This window comes from Alexandromys fortis, unplaced genomic scaffold (assembly GCF_014885135.2).
Source record: "Alexandromys fortis isolate MF-2015 unplaced genomic scaffold, M_Fortis_MF-2015_v1.1 scaffold_362, whole genome shotgun sequence".
NCBI lineage: Eukaryota > Metazoa > Chordata > Mammalia > Rodentia > Cricetidae > Alexandromys > Alexandromys fortis.
In genome coordinates this window covers 256,788-276,878 of record NW_026068272.1, presented here as the reverse complement: position 1 = coordinate 276,878, position 20,091 = coordinate 256,788, and the positions used below count along the sequence as shown (strand labels likewise).

Below are 20,091 nucleotides of genomic sequence, written 5' to 3'. Positions count from 1 at the left end.
ACGTAAGTGGTGCTTGAAAAACAGGTACAATCTGAGTAGGTGGAAGAGAGAAGAATGGACTCCTAAGTTCTCAGAAGTAAAGGCAAGGAAATAAACACGAGCATATTGTGCGCACACTGTGTTCTAACGCAGTCAAGTGACGAGGTCAAGTTAATAATGACTGTCTACTCACAGCTCCGAAAATAAAATCTAATTATTTCTGGCCAAAAGTGAATTTTAGAAAGTTAGAAACAAAAAAACAAGGGGAACAAACCTGCAGTACTTCTAACTGAGCTGGGTCCAGGAAACGCAAGCCAAAGAAATCTCTGCTGCTCTATTCTATCTGGTGGCCTGATGCCTCTACAGGCCATGCGTCCCCATCTCCACTCAACTGGTCTCCCTCCAGAGCATGCCAGGGGATGTGTTCTCACCTTCATCTCCATCTCCTCAGCACACACAAGGCTTTATGGTCCTCTCCCAGCCCTAGATTCTTGCACTTGGACCACACACTCTAGTCACCTGCCCGTGCAGAGCCATCGGCAGAGTGTGGTTTAACTGGAAGTATGACCAGACCAGCGCACTGGGATGTTCAAAGTCCTTGGGAGATAGTCATGTGCAGCCAATGTTGAGAACCATTGGTTTCCTGCCTGCCAGGGAGAACTCACACCAGTTCCACCCTCCAGCCTGGCTCAGATGGAACAATTTGAGGCAAAATGCAAAGAATTTTAATTAGCTTGATAATGGCAGAAATAAGACTCCAAGTTCTCTGACTCCCATATGCACCATTTGCCTCCTGGCCAAGATGCTTACATTTAAATTTTTCTTGTCAATTTGATGGCCAAAGTGTGACTGGGAAGCAGAAACCTCCCGATATTCCTTTGTCTTTATTAGGCCCGTCAGCATTTTCTACCTGCTTCCCTTGTGAGGATCCCATTTGTCTTATTGTGCTCTTTCGGGTCCGTTCATTGAGCCCTCAGTGGCAAGAAATAAACAAAAACCTTTCCTAAGGGTCTACTGTAACTTCTTAATAATTTCTAATAACTTCGGTTTGAGCCAGAAAAAAAAAAAGGAAAAGGATTAGGAAGTGTATACTTCTTGTAACACTGGAGGGGGGAGGGGACAAGTAGGTCTCAGTAGGTAACCCAGGAAGTCCTTAAATTTGTCCTTCCTCCAGCCTCCACCTGCTGAGTACTCAGCAGGCTCCACTGTGCCCAGATCTCAAGCTTATTTTAACTATTTCTTTAATTTGTTGAGATTATAATTATACCCCTTTTCCTCCCTCTAAGCCTTCCCATAAGCCCCTCCTTGCTCGCTTTGAAATTCATGACCTTTTCTCGTTCTTACATACATGTATGTGTGTGTTTATATAGCCATGAATTCATAAATACAGTCTGCCCAATTTGTATACTGTCTCTGTGTGTATCATCTTTCAGGGCTGACCGTTTGGCACTGGATAACCAGTTGGTGTGCTCTTCCCTGGGAAAGACTCCTCTTCTCAATAGTGGCCATAGTTCTCCGTGTAGGACTGAGGCCCTGTGGCCTTTTCCCAGCCACGTTAGCATGTGATCTTAACCTTTGTCAAAGAAAGTCCAGAGATATAAATGAATGATAAATGCTTACAAGGTTTGAAGGTGAAGAATTACAAAAGAAATATTTCAAAAAAAAAAAAAAAAAAAAAAAAAAAAGCATCCCCTGGGCCATGTATGCAACTCTCACGCAGTTTTGCCTTCAATAAACCGATACTGGGGTGGAGAGAGCCCAGCAGTGAGAGAGAGCACTGACTGCTCTCGCAGAGGACCCAAGTTCAGTTCCCAACACCCACCAGGCCACTGGCAACCATTTGTGACTCCTGCCCTAAGAGATCTGAAGCTTTCTTCTGGTCCCCTCGGGCACTAGCACGCAGGTGGTACTCAGGCGTACACGCTTCCTGCGTTAGGTGAGACGGAAGTGAAACAGGGTTACAGAACATCCTTTGGGCTGAAATCAAGTCTAGCATCTTACATTAAGATTAATGAGTTAGTGCTTATGAAGTACCATGCAGATATGCCCTTTTAAAATGCTAAATATCCTAAAATCTACATTGTAACATTTTACTAAATGTAAAAGATCTAATGTTCATCATCTCTTTGGTACAGGTTGGCAAAGATTCTTTTGGCAATGATTACATAGAAAACTTAAAACAGAATCACATTTCTACAGGTAAAATTTCACCTATTTTAAACATTTTTTTTAATATTTATTTATTATTATGTATACAATATTCTGTCTGTGTGTATGCCTGAAGGCCAGAAGAGGGCATCAGACCCCATTACAGATGGTTGTGAGCCACCATGTGGTTGCTGGGAATTGAACTCAGGACCTTTGGAAGAGCAGGCGGTGCTCTTAACCTCTGAGCCATCTCTCCAGCCCTATTTTAAACATTTTTAACTGCTGAGCTATCTCTCTAGTCCTATGTTTATAACTTTCTTTAGGAATTTAATCTTATTTTGGTTTGGTTTTACTTTTCTGAGAAAGGGTCATAGTGTATAGCCTTGGCTGAGCTGGTGTTCACTATGTAGCCTATACTGGCCTCGAACTCAAGGCAGTCCTCCTGCCTCAACCTCCTGAGTGCAAAGATTACAGACATGTGGCACCACACCTGACTTACTGTTTATAACTTTCTTCTGCAATCTTAATGTTGGGAAAACTGAAAGCTAAGAATCCCCTGGTGGCCCGAGAAGCCACGTGCCACTTTGTCTAATTCTTTCATGTGCATTCTTCCAGACGGGAATGAAATCCTAGGAGGTCACAGATCTTCATTCAAAGGCCATGAGGGAGGTGACAGGAAAAACAGGTGCTATATTCATAAAGGGTGTTTTAAGAGAGGTCATCGGATGTCATAGCTGACGGCCCTCACAGAAGCTGTCAAGGGTGAAAATACAAATCACAGAAGGAAAATCAAAGACCAGCAAGGCTCTGGGGTTTTTCCATAGGACCCAGCTAGTCGGGGCTGTAGCCAGGACTGGACGCAGGTCTTCTGTCTCCAGTTCAGAGCTCTCTGCTGCTACCGGAGACTGCCTGGTGAACATATATCTCCATGTCAGACCACAGTCCACGGTGAAATACAAAGCTTATGAAAATGAAGAAAGTCAAACAAGTTCATTTTTTAAACATTTAACCTTTTGTTTTTTGTCTCAAGTCTGTCATGTTTTTTTACAGTGAGGAAAAGAAATATGTTGTTCTTAAAAAATGCATATGTATACAACTGTGCACGGTGTTAAGGAATAGTAAGTGTGGGTAGTTTGATGGGTCGTTACTAATGCAAAGAAATGGTGCTACTAACCGTAAAGATGCCGGGTTTCCTCATTGTATAGGTGATGGGTATAAATTAGCACTAATTACTTATTTTTTTAAACTCATTCCAGATGGTTAAAGGTTAAAAAGTGTTTCCAAGAATTAGTGTCACACTGAAATTGTTCAAATAAATTATCCATGCCAGGCTGTATATTATGTGATTGTAATTTTCTTCCTTTTCTTGTAGAATTTACATATCAGACCAGAGATGCTGCAACAGGCACTGCTTCTATAATTGTCAATAATGAAGGTATGTGCCTCACGTGCCAGTGTCACCGCCTGGAACAGACAGCTCACTTCCAGAACTAGGTTGGAAGCAACAGTTGTTCCCTAGTCCTTCTGGCCTCTTAGCACACCCGCTGCTCCATGACCTTGAGGTGTGGCTGTTCCAATCCAAATAAAAACATTTCCCTTAAATTATGTTCCCCACCTTGATCATATGTAAAATACTCCATCTAGTAGATAAGAAGCATATATAGAGATACTTCCAAATATGATCTTTGTCCTGTCATGCCCCCTTTACCCTTCACGGGAGCTTGGAACTGATATGTGTACCTCAGAACAGTCAAGTACTTCCCTGTCATTTCCACTAAGTAAATAAATGTAAATGGGTGCAAAACAAAGTCTGATGAATCATATTTATAATTTACTGAGCAAATGGCAGCAAGCAATTACTTCTAACTTATCATTAGTATTCAGTTTTGTCTTTAAGCAGCAATCAAACCTCAAAAGTCAATGTACATAGTTCTGCCATAGTTAGAACGTTTCTCTTTAAAAGCAGGAACCACAGCTAGGCATGGTGGCAGATCTCTGTGGATTTGAGGCCAGCCAGGGCTACATAGTGAGACCCTGTCTCAAACAAATAAACAAAACCCAGCAATGACTTTCAAATTGAGATTTCATAATCTACCAACTGTTCTAAGTGTAAAAATATCTAGATTGAGTTTTTTATTTTAAATTAAGGTCTATATTTAGAAAGACAAGGCATCCCTGGAGTATGTAATAGAACCTAGTGCATTGTGGGATATGTTAGGATCTGTTACAAGGTCTGATTTATATACAGTGGTTCTCCCTTATCCTTAGAGCTGGGGTTCTCAACCTTCCTAAAGCTGCAACCCTTTAATATAGTTCCTCATGTTGTGGTGACCCCAACCATAAAATTATTTTATTTATACCTCATAACTGTAATTTTGCTGTGTTATGAATTGTAATATCTGATATGCGATCCCAAAAGGGTTGACCCCACAGGTTGAGATCCATTGCCATTAAGGAATACATTTTAAGACCGCCGAGAATCCTGATCTCTCTATGTTTTTTTCTTGTATGTATATCCCTATAGTAAAGTTTAGTTTATAAATTAGAGACTGTAAGCGATTTACAATAGTAATAATAAAATAGAATGTTTATAACAATAACGAATGTATGTCAGTGTAATCTGTCTGAGGAGATCTTATTGTTCTGCAGTTGGCTTTCACGTGAGGATGTGAGGTGACATGACACCTACATGATGAAAGCAAGTGAGGCGAATGACACAGATGTGCTGCTGTAGCATTGTGCTGCTGTGCAGAGCTTAGAGTAAACACAAGAACTGCACTATCTAAGCAGCCCGTCTGATAATCAAGATGGCTATTTAAATGGTTACCTAGTAGGGAGTGCATACACAGGCAGTGTCTACATGCTAGGGTAGGGAGTGCATACACAGGCAGTGTCTACATGCTAGGGTAGGGAGTGCATACACAGGCAGTGTCTACATGGTATGTTGGACAAAGAGATGACTCACAGCCCAGGTGAGACAGAATCAGATGGAGTGAAATTGCATCATGCTATCCAAAGAGGCATGCAATTTGAGACATGTTAAATTTTTCATTTCAGGAATCATTCGTTCAATATTTCCACATAATATCAATAATATTTTCCACTTAGCATATTGACTACATATATACTTTTTTAAGAGGGAAGTTATTTGTAGCCTAGGCTCACTTTGAACTCAGTGACATCCTGTACAGCCTTCTGAGTGCTGGGATTTCAGGCAGCTGGTTTGTTTCTTTCGGGGTTGGTTTCTTTGTTTTTTTTTTTTTTTTTTTTTTCTTTGAGACGAAGGTGTCATATACTTCAGGATGGCTTTGAACTTCTGATTCTCTTGCCTACATCTTTCAGGTAGTGGGATCACAGGCATGTTTCACCGTACCCAATTTATGCAGTGCTAAATCTGGGCTTCATGCAAGCTAGGCAAGCACTGGACCAACTTGAGCCTCATCTTCAGCTTCTGATAGTATACTTCTGCATGACCATTTTAGGTCGTGATCCAGCGTTTTCATCTCAACTTAAGCAGTGCTAAAATTGCAGTAGTAAAGACACGAGGTTAAGTTCTCATTATGACCATAAACGCACATTCGTTACATTAAGCTATGTCATCAATAATGATTTTTGCCAAAAGCAGGTTGTTCCTCATCTTAAACTTCATTTTCTAGAAATGACTTCAGTTTTTCCTTCTTCCTTTCATATGAACCAAAATCTTCATTTTCAATTCAAAATTTAGCAGTATATATGAACTCCTGTTATGGTAAGCCTGGTTTGTAATGAGGTAATATCCTAGGATGTAGACTGTGCAGGACACGGCAGCACAAGTCTGTTATCCAAGCACTCTGAGACTCACACAGGAAGATTACAAGGAGCTCAAGGCCAGCCTAGACTACAGAGAGAAACAGTCTAAGAATAAATATGGAGAAGTGGAACAATCAGCTCCTTCAAATGAAGGGGCAAGAGTGTCAGACAAAGTGATGAGCGTTATTTTGGCACGTTAAATTTAAGGCATGATTGAGCTCGTCACATGTCTGTTTTGGACAGCTTTGGTCTTAGGCTTGTCCTTCAGCCACGAAAGTCCGTCTAGAAAGGCATAGTGCATTACGCTACAGTTCACTCCAGCAGAGGAGTGAGGTCATTGCAAGGGAAAAGACGGAGAGATGCAGTCTTTCAGCACATGGACTCTTTGCATTTTTCCAAGACTGAGGTTGAGCCTGTGCAGAGCCATCCCCGCTTTATTGAGTGTTCCTTGTAGCCAACAAACACATGTGGTAAGATGATAGGCTAAGGACCGGTCTGTGTGGAGAGGCAGTTTTAGGTCATGTCTATACACGATCTGCACAAGCAGCCTGCAGCACTGAAAAGTGCCTGCTCCAACTCATTCCTTTAGAGCTGTGCTGTCCAATGGAAATAAAATGCAAGCCACAGGCAGTTTTTAAATCGTCCAGGAACCGTATTTTTAAAAGAAAAAAGAGAAATAGGTAAATTTAATTTTGACAATATATGTTAACCCAATATATCCAAAATATTATCATTTCAACATGTAGTTGAATTTATTTTAAAATTAAAAACTTTTCAGCATGCTTTTACAAAATTGGATTAGTCAGAGAGATGGCTCAGCAGGTGAAGATGCTTGCTGCCAAGCTGCCAACGGGAGCTGCATCCTTAGACCCGTGTGGTAGAAGGAGAAAGGCAGCTCCCATGGTTGTCCTGACCTCTACTGTGTTCTGTAACACACAGTACCCCCAATACCCATGTGTGTGCGCACACACACACACACACACACACACACACAGTCACAAATAAATAAATGTTTAAAAAGAGTGAGACATGTGACTCCTGTTTTTTGCACTACACTTGAAACCAAAGTGTTTTCTATCCAAAGTGCAGTTCAGTTCACACCAGCAATATTTCAAGTGTCAGTGGCACATGTACTGTTGTGAATCCCACGCTGGACAGCACACCTCTTAAGAGTTCATTTTTCAGGTGCTGGCGAGAGAGTTCAGTCACCACAGTACTTTAGAAGACCGGAGTTCAATTCCCAAAACTCATATTGAAGAAGAATTTAAAAAAAAAATCTGGGCATGAGAGCACATGATTGCAATCCCAGCTCTGATGCCTGGGGCTCACTTAGTCTACTTGACAAACTCCAGGCCAGTCAAAGACCCTGTCTCAAAAGATAAGCTTTCTTTAAAGGGCAGCTCGTGAAGAACAACATTTGTTTCTCCTCTGCCCTTCCCACACACTCGCGTGAGCGCACACACATATGCACACACACACACACACACACACACACACACACACACCGTTTGTCTGCAGATAAGGAGCATCACACCCCCTCCTGTGTGGGTGTGTATAAGGATTATAGAGAGTGTGTCCAGGTGCTAGGAGTGTATCAGATCCTTGGCTGTATTCTTGTTTGATCTCTACAGTACAGGCCAAATGAAGTTAGAGATTGCCTATCTCATATAATTTCTGTCTTTTAGATATAAAAAATGTGTTCAGAGTAACAAGGTCACTTTTGGGAAAACACGGCACACACATGAACTGTTCATATACAGCAGAGCATTTGTTTAGAGCATTCTGCAGGGTTATTCCTACCTATATTCATCTCTATGGAACCCATCGTTTAGAGTCCACAATCTTTACCGTATGCATGTCATTTCACATAAAAGAAATTATCAAAGTAGGTTACATATAATTTCTCAACTATTATTCTTTATATGTAAGAATATCAGTAAGGAAAAAGAGCTTAAGATTTTCTTCAAGGTGATCATTGGGCAGGAGAGATGGCTCAGCAGGCAGATCCCTGGAGACATGAGTTTTGTTCCTGAAACCACATGGTAGGAGGAAGGAACTGAATCCTATGACATTCACATGCATGCCCATAGCATGCAGGCACACACTCTCACAAAATAAATAAATCCATGTAAAATGATTAAGTTCTCATAGTAAATCAGGTATAGTGGTTTGTACCCATAGTCCCACCTACGCGGGAAGGTGCGGCAGGAGCTCTTAAGCCCAGATGCTCAAGGCCATCCTGGAAAACATAGCTAGATCCTATCTCCTTTAAAAAGAAAAAAATAGAATATTATGAATCTCACAGAAATAGTGCCAAAAAATACATTTGGAACATAATAACTAAACCTGAATGTCCTGGAAATGTTAAGATTAACTCTTCTGACGCGTTCCGTATAATGCCTTCAGAGGACTGCTCTACAGTATAACATATCACTGCTTGGCTTGGCTTGCTTTGGTATAAATATGTAGAATTTCTTTATAGGCCAGAATATCATTGTCATAGTGGCTGGAGCGAATCTGCTTTTGAATACTGAAGACTTGCAGAAGGCAGCCAGTGTCATTAGCAGAGCCAGAGTGATGATCTGCCAACTCGAAATAAGCCCAGCAACTTCTCTGGAAGCTCTGACAATGGCCCGCAGCAGTGGAGGTAATTCTACAGATTTGTCACTCTTTCTGTGAGAGCTTTTATCACTGTCTTAATTAAAGTTAACCTTTCAAGATGAGTAAAAGCATTGCTTTGTAGTAAAACATTCGTTCCTCCATCTGTGAGATTCACCGGCTTCTAGTTCTTGATAAGGCTAGAAAAACTCCCAAATAGAGTAAAAACAACATGAGTAGCATATCCGATATCCCTAAATATAAAATCTGGAGTCTACTTAGCAGAAACGACCTAAGGAGCACTGGAGCCCCTGAAGACTGCAGCAAGGTAACAGCCAAGGTGGAAAGGTGTCTCCCACCGCCTGCTGCCGCCGGTCACTGCCCGGTATTTCTGATGCACTGCTCCAGAAGTTAAAGATTCATTCTTAGCCAGGCAGTGTGGCACATGCGTTTAGTCCCAGCACTCGGGAGGAAGAGGCAAGCGGACCTCTGTGAGTCTGATCTACGGAGTAAGTTCCAGGACAGTCAGGGCTACATAGTAAGACCCTGTCTCAAAAAACAAGACAAACAAATAAAAAAAGAAAAACCACTAAAACAAAGATCAATTATTTCTCCTTTTTCTAAAATTCTATCATCTTTTCAGTATACAATAGATTATTTGTATGTAATGGGTGCTGTGTTGCCAGTGTCTATTATCTGAATTTTGTTTTACTTCAACTTTGAACATGTTCAATCCGACCCAGTTAGTCAGCGCTGTATGCTGAGGCCCTCCTCGGGAGTTAGCAAGCCTGGGTTTCTCTCTTCCTCTCTTCACCTCCCAACAAATCCTGCATGAGCATGTTTGTTTTTGGGTTTTTTTTTTTTTTTGGTTTTTTTTTCGAGACAGGGTTTCTCTGTGGTTTTGGAGCCTGTCCTGGAACTAGCTCTGTAGACCAGGCTGGCCTCAAACTCACAGAGATCCGCCTGCCTCTGCCTCCCGAGTGCTGGGATTAAAGGCGTGCGCCACCACTGCCCGGCATGAGCACGTATTTTTAATCTAGGTAGTTTGTTTCTTTTTTTTTCCCTTCATGGCCTAGGAGAGAAAGTATCTCATTTGTACCCTTTGTCAGGTTTGGGGTCTTAGCAAAATTAGCTAATTTTTCGGTACCTGTTTGTAAAAGACAGATAGAAATGTGTCCTGTGGGCTTGGTCTATGAATAGAATGAAATAAGAGATGATGCCAGGCATGATGTCATACTTGAAAGTCCCAATTTTCTTCTCTCCTACCCATTTTTCCCTCTGACTTGGAATTGGAATAGTTTAGTGTGGTGGACACACCTGGAATTACAGCACTCAAGAGGTTGGGGCAGGAAGACCGTGCATTTAAGGTCAGCCTGGGCTACATGGGGGGCTGAAAGCCAGCCTAAGACAGACCCTGAGCCTGAGTCTCAAAAATAATAAGATAATACCTTGATGTATCACCGTCTGCTCAAGACAAAAAGCAGCTGCTGTTATGATTATGTTTGGTTTTGTGGCAATAGAGCTGAAGAGCAAGGAAAGAGATACCTTGATTGAGGGAGCCATTATGGGGCTAGCGAGAGACCTGGATCTAGAGAAATTCCCAGGAATCCAGAAGATGAACCCAGCTTAGCAGTAATGGAGAGGGTGCCTGAACTGGCCTTACCCTGTAGTCAGAATGATGACTACCTTAAATGTCATCATAGAACTTCATCCAACAACTGATGGAAGCAGAGGCAGAGATCCACAGCGGAGCCCTGGGTTGAACTTCCAAAGTCCAGTCGAAGAGAGGGAGGAGCGAGAATATGAGCAAAGGGGTCAAGACCCTGATAGGGATACCCATTGAAACAGCTTACCTGAACTAATGGGAGCCCACTGACTCCAGCCTGACAGCAAGGGAGCCAGCATAGAACCAAACTAGGCCCTCTGAATGTGGGTGAGAGTTGTATGGCTGGGGCAGATTGTGGGGCCACTGGCAGTGAGACTAGAATTTATCCCTACTACTTGTACTGGCTTTTTGGGACCTATTCTCTTTGGAGGGATACCTTGCTCAGCTTAGATAGAGTGGGAGAGCCTTGGTCCTGCCTGAAAGCAATGTACTAGACTTTGGTGACTTCCTATGGGAAGTCTTACCCTCTCTGAGGAGTGGATGGGGAGAGAGTGGAAGGAGGGGAGGAAGAGGGAACTGGGATTGGTACGTAAAATGAGAAAAAGATAGTTTTTTAATAAATAAATTTAAATTTAAAAAAGAAGAGTAAAGTAGAGAGAAAATGGCAATGACCTTCCCTAATAAAACTTCCCAGCAAGATGTGAACTAAAGATGAAGACAATAGCATGGTATGTACAGGAGGTAGGAATCAGGCACCGCAGGGGATCAGGCACTTGGCCATAGGGAACAGAGCGTATGTGTATGGGGTACCTGTGTGTGTGCGTGTATGTTATGTGCATGGTTTCTCCTAAAGCATTTCATGTTCTGTATGACAGTAAGTGGGAAATAAGTCACTGGGGACTGGCTAGATGGTTTAATGGGTATAGACACTGGCCACTAAGCATGACAGCGTGAGATTAATCCCTGGGAACTACATGGCGGAAGGAAAAGCCAGCTCCTGCAGGCTCTTCTCTGAGCTCCACCTGTATACCATGGCGTGTGCGCACAGCCCTCCCCCATAATAAATCAATCAATCCAGTTCCTTCTTTAAAGGAAACTCAATCTCTGAGATGATTTTTGTGGAGAATTTTAAAGTGTTTATACTGATTTAACAAATTTTCCTCTTGGCAAAACAATATACTGTGGCAAATTCTCACTGACATTTACTGTATTTTTAATGGACTCAAAGCTGTCAGAAAGAATTCGAAGCCAAAATTCATTTGGTTCCATCTTCTCAAAGTGTCACAGATGAGTCCAATGCTCATGGCGAGCAGTCTCCGGAGCTGGAGGTAGCCAAGCTGTAGACTGCTTCCTAGCACGCACGAATCGCTCTTGGATCCCCGAGCGTGGCAGTGCACACCTGTCAGCCCAGAACCTGGGAGGTGGTGGCAAGAGGATCAGGAGTTCCAGGGCAGGTCAATGAGATGGGTCACTGAGGGCCCTGTCTCGTGACCTGAGTTCTGTCTCCAGGACCCACACAGTAGAAGCAAATATACCCCACAGTCGTCCTCCGACCTCCACGTGTGCTCTGTTGTAAGAGTGTGCAGGTGTGTCCATGAGTGCACACAATAAAGGAATAAATGTGACTTTTGAAAATATTCTTTTAAGTTCGGGTCATCCTCAACCACGTCGCAAGTTAAGGATCAGCTTGAGCTAACATGAGACCCATCTCAAATACAAAGCCCAAATGAGCCTTGTACTCATACTAAGCAGGTAAAGTGGACACTGTGGGCCACTCTGCTCGCCTGCCTGATGTTTTCACGGGAAGAAAGCACCCTGTGACTCTGTGTACCCAAATTCCAGCCTCGCTACTCTTGTACTTTGGAGCCACTGTTCATAAAATAAGGGTTCCCTGAATACAAGCACTTCCATACCTGAACAGTCCACCTATGTGGCTAACAATAGAGGCTGTATATACCCGGTGATAGGATGATTGACATCCCGGGGGCAGGGCTGGGTCAGGATGACATGAGGATGGACTACATGGCTCAGAATGGTGTGAAACTTATGAATTGTAATGTCTGAGGTTTTCCATTTAATATTTCTGGCCTTGTTGATGTTGCCCTTGTATAACTGAATCCGTGTAGAGTCAAAGCATGATAAAGGCAGCTACTCCATAATAAGACTAGAAGTGCTAGTAGCTTGAGCTTACGTGTAGTTTACAGTTTGTAAGTTAGAAAGCTCTTTTTAATATTTTGATTCTAGGAAACCCTACAAGCTGAGCATGCTGGTGCCTGCTTAGAATGCTAACATTTGGGAGACTGAGGCAAGAGAATCAAAATTCCAACGTTATCTTCAGCTACATATTCTCTCAGATTAAAAGTGAAGGAGCTGGGACTCAGGAGGTTAAATACTTAGCTCAAGCAACCTCCCGCTTCTATTTTTAATAACTTATTTATTTTCATTTTATTTGCATCAGTCTTTTGCCTGCAAATATGTGTGAGGATGTCAGACCTAGAGCTAGACAGTTGTGAGCTCCACGTGGGTGCTGGGAATTGAACCCGGGTCCTCTGGAAGAGCAATCAATGCTCTTAACCACTGAACCATCTCTTGTATTTCTTGTGCACTTTTTTTATTGTTTTTATTGAGCTAAACATTTGATGTGGGAGTGTCATATATCAATCTGTTGATTTCATTGGTTAAGCAATAAAGAAACTGCTTGGCCCTGTAGGTTAAAACATAGGTGGGAAGAGTAAACAGAATGGAATGCTGGGAGGAAGAGGAAGTGAGCTCAGACTCGACAGCTCTGCTCTCCGGAGCAGAGACGCCAGGCTCCGCTCTCCTAGGCAGCTCCGACCCAGGATGGACATAGGCTAGAATCTTCCCGGTAAGCACACCTTGGGGTGCTACAAACAATTATTAGAAATGGGCTAGTCCAGGTGCGAGAATTAGCCTAGAAGAGGCTAGATAGAAATGAGCCAAGCAGTGCTTAAATGAATACAGTTTGTGTGTTGTTATTTCGGGGCATAAGCTAGCAGGCGGCCGGGGTGCTGGGGACACAGCCCCGCCGCTCCGCCGGGGTGCTAGGGACGCAGTCCCGCAGCTCATATTTCAACAAATGGCGCCCAACTGCTTCCACATAAAGCCTGAGACAGCTTGGGAAGTAATTCTAGAACAAAATGACAGCTTTGAGCATGGATTCTTGGTAGCAGCACTCTCTCTGGTCTACTCTGCTTGGCAAGCAAGCGCTGTCATCTAAGAGAGGCTTCCTGACTCAGCTTTAGCTGCAAAACCCTGCGGCTCATTAAGAGGTCCTGCCATGAAACACTTAAACGATGTTGACAAAAAGCTGAACGCATGCTTTTTGGTTTTCAGCTGTAGCAGGGAAAAAGCTGCACAGTTTAAAAATGCTGGCTTTCTGGGCCGTCCTGCCAGGGCAAACTCTGACTGTTTGAGGCAGGAGGGCCGGCTACAGAGAGAGGACTTGAGTGTTGTCTGTTGTAGCTCCCTTGCTGGCAGGGACCTTGAAATGCCATAGAGTTGTGGCAGTAAACATGGCTACAGCCAGTACCTCAGCCATGAGGCTGGAAAGCTAAGGAATGGACTGGATCTAGCTGGCAAAGCCACAGCTTTAATCCTACCCATATTGCTCAGTAATTTAAAAGCTCCTGTGGTCAGAAAAAGAGAGATATGTAGTAAAGAGAGATTCAGAGACAAAGAAAATTTCTAAATGGTTTAAAGTGTGTTAAAAATATATGCAAGCTAAAAGTTAAAAGTTCTTAAAAGTAAAAAAATAAGGAAGAAAGAAAGTAGTTGGATGTGGTAGTACACACCTTTAATCCCAACACTTGGGCCGATTGACCTCTGCGACTTCAAGGTATGGTAGCACGCGCCTTTAATCTCAGTGCCTAGAAGGCAGAGACAAACAGATCTCTGTGAGTTCAAGGTGTAGTAGCATACACCTTTAATCCCAATGCCTGGGAGGCAGAGACAGTCGGATCTCTGAGAGTTCAAGGAGAGCCTGGTCTACAGAGTTAATCCAAAACAAAGATACAGAGAATATAAAATATAAGTAAAAATAAACGAAATAGAGGTTAAAATAAAGCTGTACAAAGATGGAAAATACACAGAGAATCTTGATACTGTATGCTATTATGCTCTCTTTGAATTGTTTGAATGCTGAGGAAGGAGCAACAGCTGCCAAAAGATATTTGTTTATAAATGCTGCTGAACTAATCCAACATAGATATTTTGAAAATGCTTTGAAATTTGGATCTAAGGACATGATGCTTTGGAAAGGAGTTTCTTCTTTTGTTTTCACAGAGGATGAGACCCTGTTCATTTCTATTCCGATATGGTATGATAGACAACGCCCTCCTCAAGGGTTGCTGTAAACATCTTAAGAAAATTGCTTCTCTCACCTGCCAACTGAGATGAAACTAGCACACAGGTTATACCATGAAAGACCTAATTAACGACGCCCCCATTCAGCAGGAAGCAGTTTGGAGAGAAAAAACTGCGCCCATGTTCCCAAATATGGTTTATAAATGTTCTTTTACATTTAAAGGGGGATATGATATAGATATGAATAATTTGCATTAGTATAGCTTTTGCTTTATTGATAGAGATTTAAGGTCAATTTTGTTATATATATATGTATTTCTGATCTCTATTAAAGTATTGTGATTGTGTAGTTCATTTAAAAATGTAATGTATATAGGTTGTTAATGGATAATCATTAATAATAGTCAAGTTTGTAGTCATGTTAGTTAGATTTTCTAGATATATAGATATATATTTCAGTTAGATCGGCATTCTTCATATCTTTCAAAGACTACGGAATATGCTATTAAATGTTTTAATAACTTAGGACTTTTCATGACAATGAGACACTCTGCTCCTGGCATCACCAATCTACTTCAAGAGGAAGATGGGCATCGAAGAGGATCCTTATGGAGTTTGATAGCTATTTGGGCAAGAAACTGCTCTTGCCTGGACTGTTGCATAAACTGGACACAAAGAACCCGCAGAAAGAGGACTGCTGAACTTACCTAAAGGTGAGATGACCTTTTGGGGTTCCTGATTCATGAAAGAGTCTGCAAGACATTCTTCAGGACAAGCAGATAGTGACTGCCTTTGAAATTTCCTGCTTTGTGGAAATGTCTGCTGGAAACTATGGGCCTGTAGGCCGAAGATGGATGCCCCAACGGTACAGAGGAACTTTGGGTGACTGTCCAGGCAGCGAGATGTCTCTGTCATTTCTAGAGTTTGAAAGTTGCTTATTTCTTGTTTGCTTAGGTAATATTGTATCTTTCTGGACTCTTTGATGGAGTTAAGAATAGTTAGCTATAGTTATAGTTTTCCTTAGTTATGATATAGATTATTGTAATTTTTACTTGATAACTGTTTTGTTATATGTAATTTTGCTCCGTTAAAGTTAAAGCCTTTTTTTGTTTAAACAGAAAAAGGGGAAGTGATGTGGGAGTGTCATATAGCAATCTGTTGATTTCACTGGTTAAGCAATAAAGAAACTGCTTGGCCCTGTAGGTTAAAACATAGGTGGGAGGAGTAAACAGAATGGAATGCTGGGAGGAAGAGGAAGTGAGCTCAGACTCGACAGCTCTGCTCTCTGGAGCAGAGACGCCAGGCTCTTCTCTCCCAGGCAGCTCCGACCCAGGATGGATGTAGGCTAGAATCTTCCCGGTAAGCGCACCTTGGGATGCTACAATTATTAGAAATGGGCTAGTCCAGGTACGAGAATTAGCCTAGAAGAGGCTAGATAGAAATGAGCCAAGCAGTGCTTAAATGAATACAGTTTGTGTGTTGTTATTTCGGGGCATAAGCTAGCAGGCGGCCAGGGTGCTGGGGATGCAGCCCTACTGCTCTGCCGGGGTGCTGGGGATGCAGCCCCGCCACTCATATTTCAACAAACATTTTTCTTCCTTCTTCTCCCTTCCTCCTCCTCCTATTCTCTCCCATGACTCCCATGTTCCCAATTTACTCAGGAGATTTTGTCTTTTTCGCCTTCCTATGCAGATCCATGTATGTCTCTCTTAGGGTTCTCTTCATTGTCTAGGTTCTCTGGGGTAGTGGACTGTAGGTTGGTTTTTCTTTATGTCTGAAAGCCACTTATGAGTGAGTACATATAATATTTGTCTTTCTGGGTCTGGGTTACCTCACTCTCAATATGGTTTTTTCTAGATCCATCCATTTGCCCGCAGGTTTCAAGACGTCATTATATTTTACCTCTGTGTAGTACCCCATTATGTAAATGTACCACATTTTCTTTATTCATTCTTCAGACGAGGGGCATCTACAACCTCCCACTTCTAATGAGAAGGGACAACAGGATTTCAGGTTCCACAAAAAAAAAAAAAGGCAGCTATCTCCTAGACCCCACTTTAGAAACTGTCACGTGGTCCTAGTGTTGAGGAGCTCAGCCCTTGAGAAGAGCATCTACAGAGCAATAAAGTCCACGCATTGTAATAGTGGCCGCATGCCCCCTGGAGCACACCCACTCACCTCTGCCTAGCGTTTCTCCAGGTGGGCAGCTTTCTCTAGACCAGTCAGCTGCCCTTATTTGGTAGGTACCAGCCAGGTGCAGCTTAGATTCTGCACTGTAAGCTGGGGGTGGGACGGGTGAGAGAGAGTGAGTGTGCGAATTTGTGGGTGTGTTTAGAGAGAGTGAGTGTGCGAATTTGTGGGTATGTTTAGTGCATCTTCAGCTCCAGTGAGACAAGAAGGTAAAGATGAAAAGAGAACACTAGTTTCAGGATCATAAAGAATGGTATTGACTTCCAAGTGAATCACTTAGCAAATAGGGAGCCTCAGTTGAAAGTCAGCCCCTCCGCCAATGTCTCTGCTGTTCAAAGGCTGAATAGTCTCCCGATCACGGCTATCACCACGGACTGGTCACAGAGCCCAACAGGCAGCACTAGTGACCAGTTCCCACGAGGCAATGGGGTGCTTCTTTGTCATCTGAATTCATTATTACCCCTTACAAGTAGCAAATTTGAATTCTACACATTGTATAACAAGATGACCTACAGTTGCTAAAATGCCAAGAGAAAGTCCTGTGTTGACCACACTGTTTCAAAACTGGGTTTTACCCAGATGAAAGAATTGCTTTTAGACACAGCACTAACAATGTCGAGACAAAGAAACAACAAAATCAGCACAACCCGGGTCACAGTGCAGTGAGGCGGGCCTGCTGGAGAGCTGATACTGGGGCTGCCAGTGGCGAAACTGTTCGTGTTGGGTCTGGTCTTTATATCCATTTCAAAGCAAATGGAACGTTACAGGGACAATTATAAATAATTGAGATTGTAAGATCGCCAAGATTAAATCCTAGGTATGATACAAAGTGTCTTTTAAAGCCACTTTAGCCCTTTTCCATTTGGCAAACTTACACTCTTGGCTGGCCATGCAGACTTTTGCAATAACATTGTCCCACATGTGGGCTGAACTTGGAGCTATTTTACAGCTCAAGTCCCCAAAAAAGAGCTCCAGTGAAGGGACAGCCAAGCCAGTGTTGGGGCCCCACTCTCCTCACAGTTTCTTTGCTTGGGTTAACTTTAGTTCCCTGTTCCCCTGAATCTCAGAGCATTCTTTGTTTGTTTGTTTGTTTGTTTGTTTGTTTGTTTGTTTGTTTGTTTGTTGAGACAGGGTTTCTCTGTAGCTTTGGAGCCTGTCCTGGAACTCACTCTATAGACCAGGCTGGCCTCAAACTCAGAGATCCGCCTGCCTCTGCCTCCCCATTGCTGGGATTAAAGGCGTGCGCCACCACCGCCCAGCACCAGAACAATTTTTTTAAACATATGTAAAATTCTTATAAATGAGAACCCTAAATTTTTCCTCTTTATCAATGCTAATTTCTGATCCCTGATGTTTCTATACTTTTTCTGGTCAGCTCTCCTGAATTCTGATTTTTTGTTTTTTCTGAGACAGGGTTTCTCTGTGCAGCTCTGGCTGTCCTGGAACTCACTCTGTAGACCAGACTGACCTGGAACTCACAGAGATCCACCTGCCTCTGCCTCCCAAGTGCTGGGATTAAAGGCATGTGCCACCACCTGGCTCTCAGGGCATTCTTAGCTGGCCATCCACTCTTCCCTGGCAGTATTAAGATCTTCTGCCCCATTTCCCAGCCTGCCAGCTGTTTCTCTAGGCTCACCACCTCCTCGTCAGCATTACCGTGTCAGCCGCTGGTGTGTGGTTAGGATAACCAGAGGGTTAGTGCATCCCCCTCTGTAACGGGTGATAATTACTGCTGTGTCCTGTCACCCTCTCTGCAGCTCCAAATTGTTCTCTGGTTTTGCCCGGTCCCAGAGTGACATCATCTTTTCCATCTTGGGTGTGATAAATTTGTACTTCTCTCCGACTACCTGTGTCTACTAGTTCCTCATGTTCCTTCATCCTGGTAAAGGGTTTCTGTTTATTTATAGCAGGAGAAGCCGAAAGAGTGATTTCCTAGCAGCATCTTCACTCGTGCCCTAAGCTTAGGTCCTCTAAACCACACATCAGACACTAACCATGCTTACATACCCAGGAGCAGTTGGAAAGAATGCTCTTCCCCAGGGAAAGACAGGCAAATAAGATTTGCTTGATTTTATGCAATATTTATGGTAATTAATTTAAAGAGTCCCTCATTCCAGTCATTGATGCTTAAAACGCAATGTAATTTTCTTTAACATTTGTTTTCATCATAGAAAATTCCAAGTATAATAAGACAGAGAGAATAGCCTAGTAAGCCCACATAATGGCATCATTTAGCTTCCACAATTGTTGAGACCTTGTTGATGGCATGTCATTTGTATCCCAACTTGTTTTCCACTGTTCCTCACTACTAAACTGATTGTCATTTCATCACTGGTAGAAGACAGGATGCATGTTCAGAGAATGAGGTCTTTCCCTGAAGTATAACACAGAATCTGCAGTCGGACTTCTTCCCAACAGTCTTTGCAACTAATCATTCATGGTTTAGTGAGCAACCTCTCAGACTCTTCCTTTTCTGTATGAGCATATGCACATGTAGCTTTGCTTGTTTCATCTTGGAAGGAATGCCACAAGACTGACTTCTTTTTTGTTATAAAGTATAGAAATATTTCTCTGACAAAGCAGAGATAACGCCATTCGTTTTACCAGCTTTAGAGTATGTTGACTGAGGTTTCTGTCCTGCCCGGTTCCCACAGTCGTTAAGTCTCAAAGTAATCACACAGAGGTCTACATTAATTATAAACTGATTGGCCCACTAGCTCAGGCTTCTTATTAACTTTTATAACATATATTAGCCCATTATTCTTGTTTATGCTAGCCACATGCTCGATACCTTATTCAGTGAGGCAATCACATCTTGTTTCTTCTGTGGCTGGGTCAGCACTGCAGATGGAACTTCCTTATTCTTCCCAGAATTCTTCTGTTCTCATTGACCCGCCTCTACTTCCTGTCCAGGGAATTGACTGAGACTGGCCAGTTCAGCTTTTCTTAGCCAACTCTTCAGATAGACATGTAGAATTCCCTTTGTTTTTCTCCTACAAGCATGAGCATCACCGTACTTGCTCACTTGTGTGCCTGTCATTCTGCGTCTTTGTCACTGGTGACTTGGTGTAGCACCTGTGCTCAAATGCTCGGGGATGCAGGCTTGAGGACCATGCTGGCTGAACAAGGCATTCATCTAATGTTTGGGGGAAGAGAGAACAATGTGCTTGTATTGATTGCTTGTCTATGGCTGTAATCAGATACCATGATCAAAGCAACTGCAGTAATTTAATAAAAATGGCCCCACAGAGTCAGAGATGGGGATGCTTAGTTATTAGGGAGTGGCACTATTTGAAAGAATTAGGAGACATGGCCTTGCTGGAGGAAGTGTGCCACTCAGGGTACGCTCTGAGGTTTCTGAAGTTCAAGCCAGGCCCAGTGGCTCTTTCTTCCCGTTGCCTGTAGATCTGTATGGAGAACTCTTAACCACTTCCCCAGCACCACGTCTGCCTGAATGC

General features: G+C 42.8%; 1 protein-coding gene across 2 annotated transcripts in view; it reads left to right on the top strand.

The window, feature by feature from the left end:
* The window catches only part of Rbks (ribokinase), an 84,197-nt gene that overhangs the window by 28,625 nt on the left and 35,481 nt on the right, over positions 1–20,091 (top strand). For both annotated transcript variants that reach the window (XM_050132034.1, XM_050132035.1), the window contains 3 exons: positions 2,115–2,178; positions 3,500–3,562; positions 8,399–8,563. In XM_050132034.1, the coding sequence (XP_049987991.1) occupies positions 2,115–2,178; positions 3,500–3,562; positions 8,399–8,563 (292 nt within the window). The remainder of the gene's footprint in view (positions 1–2,114; positions 2,179–3,499; positions 3,563–8,398; positions 8,564–20,091) is intronic.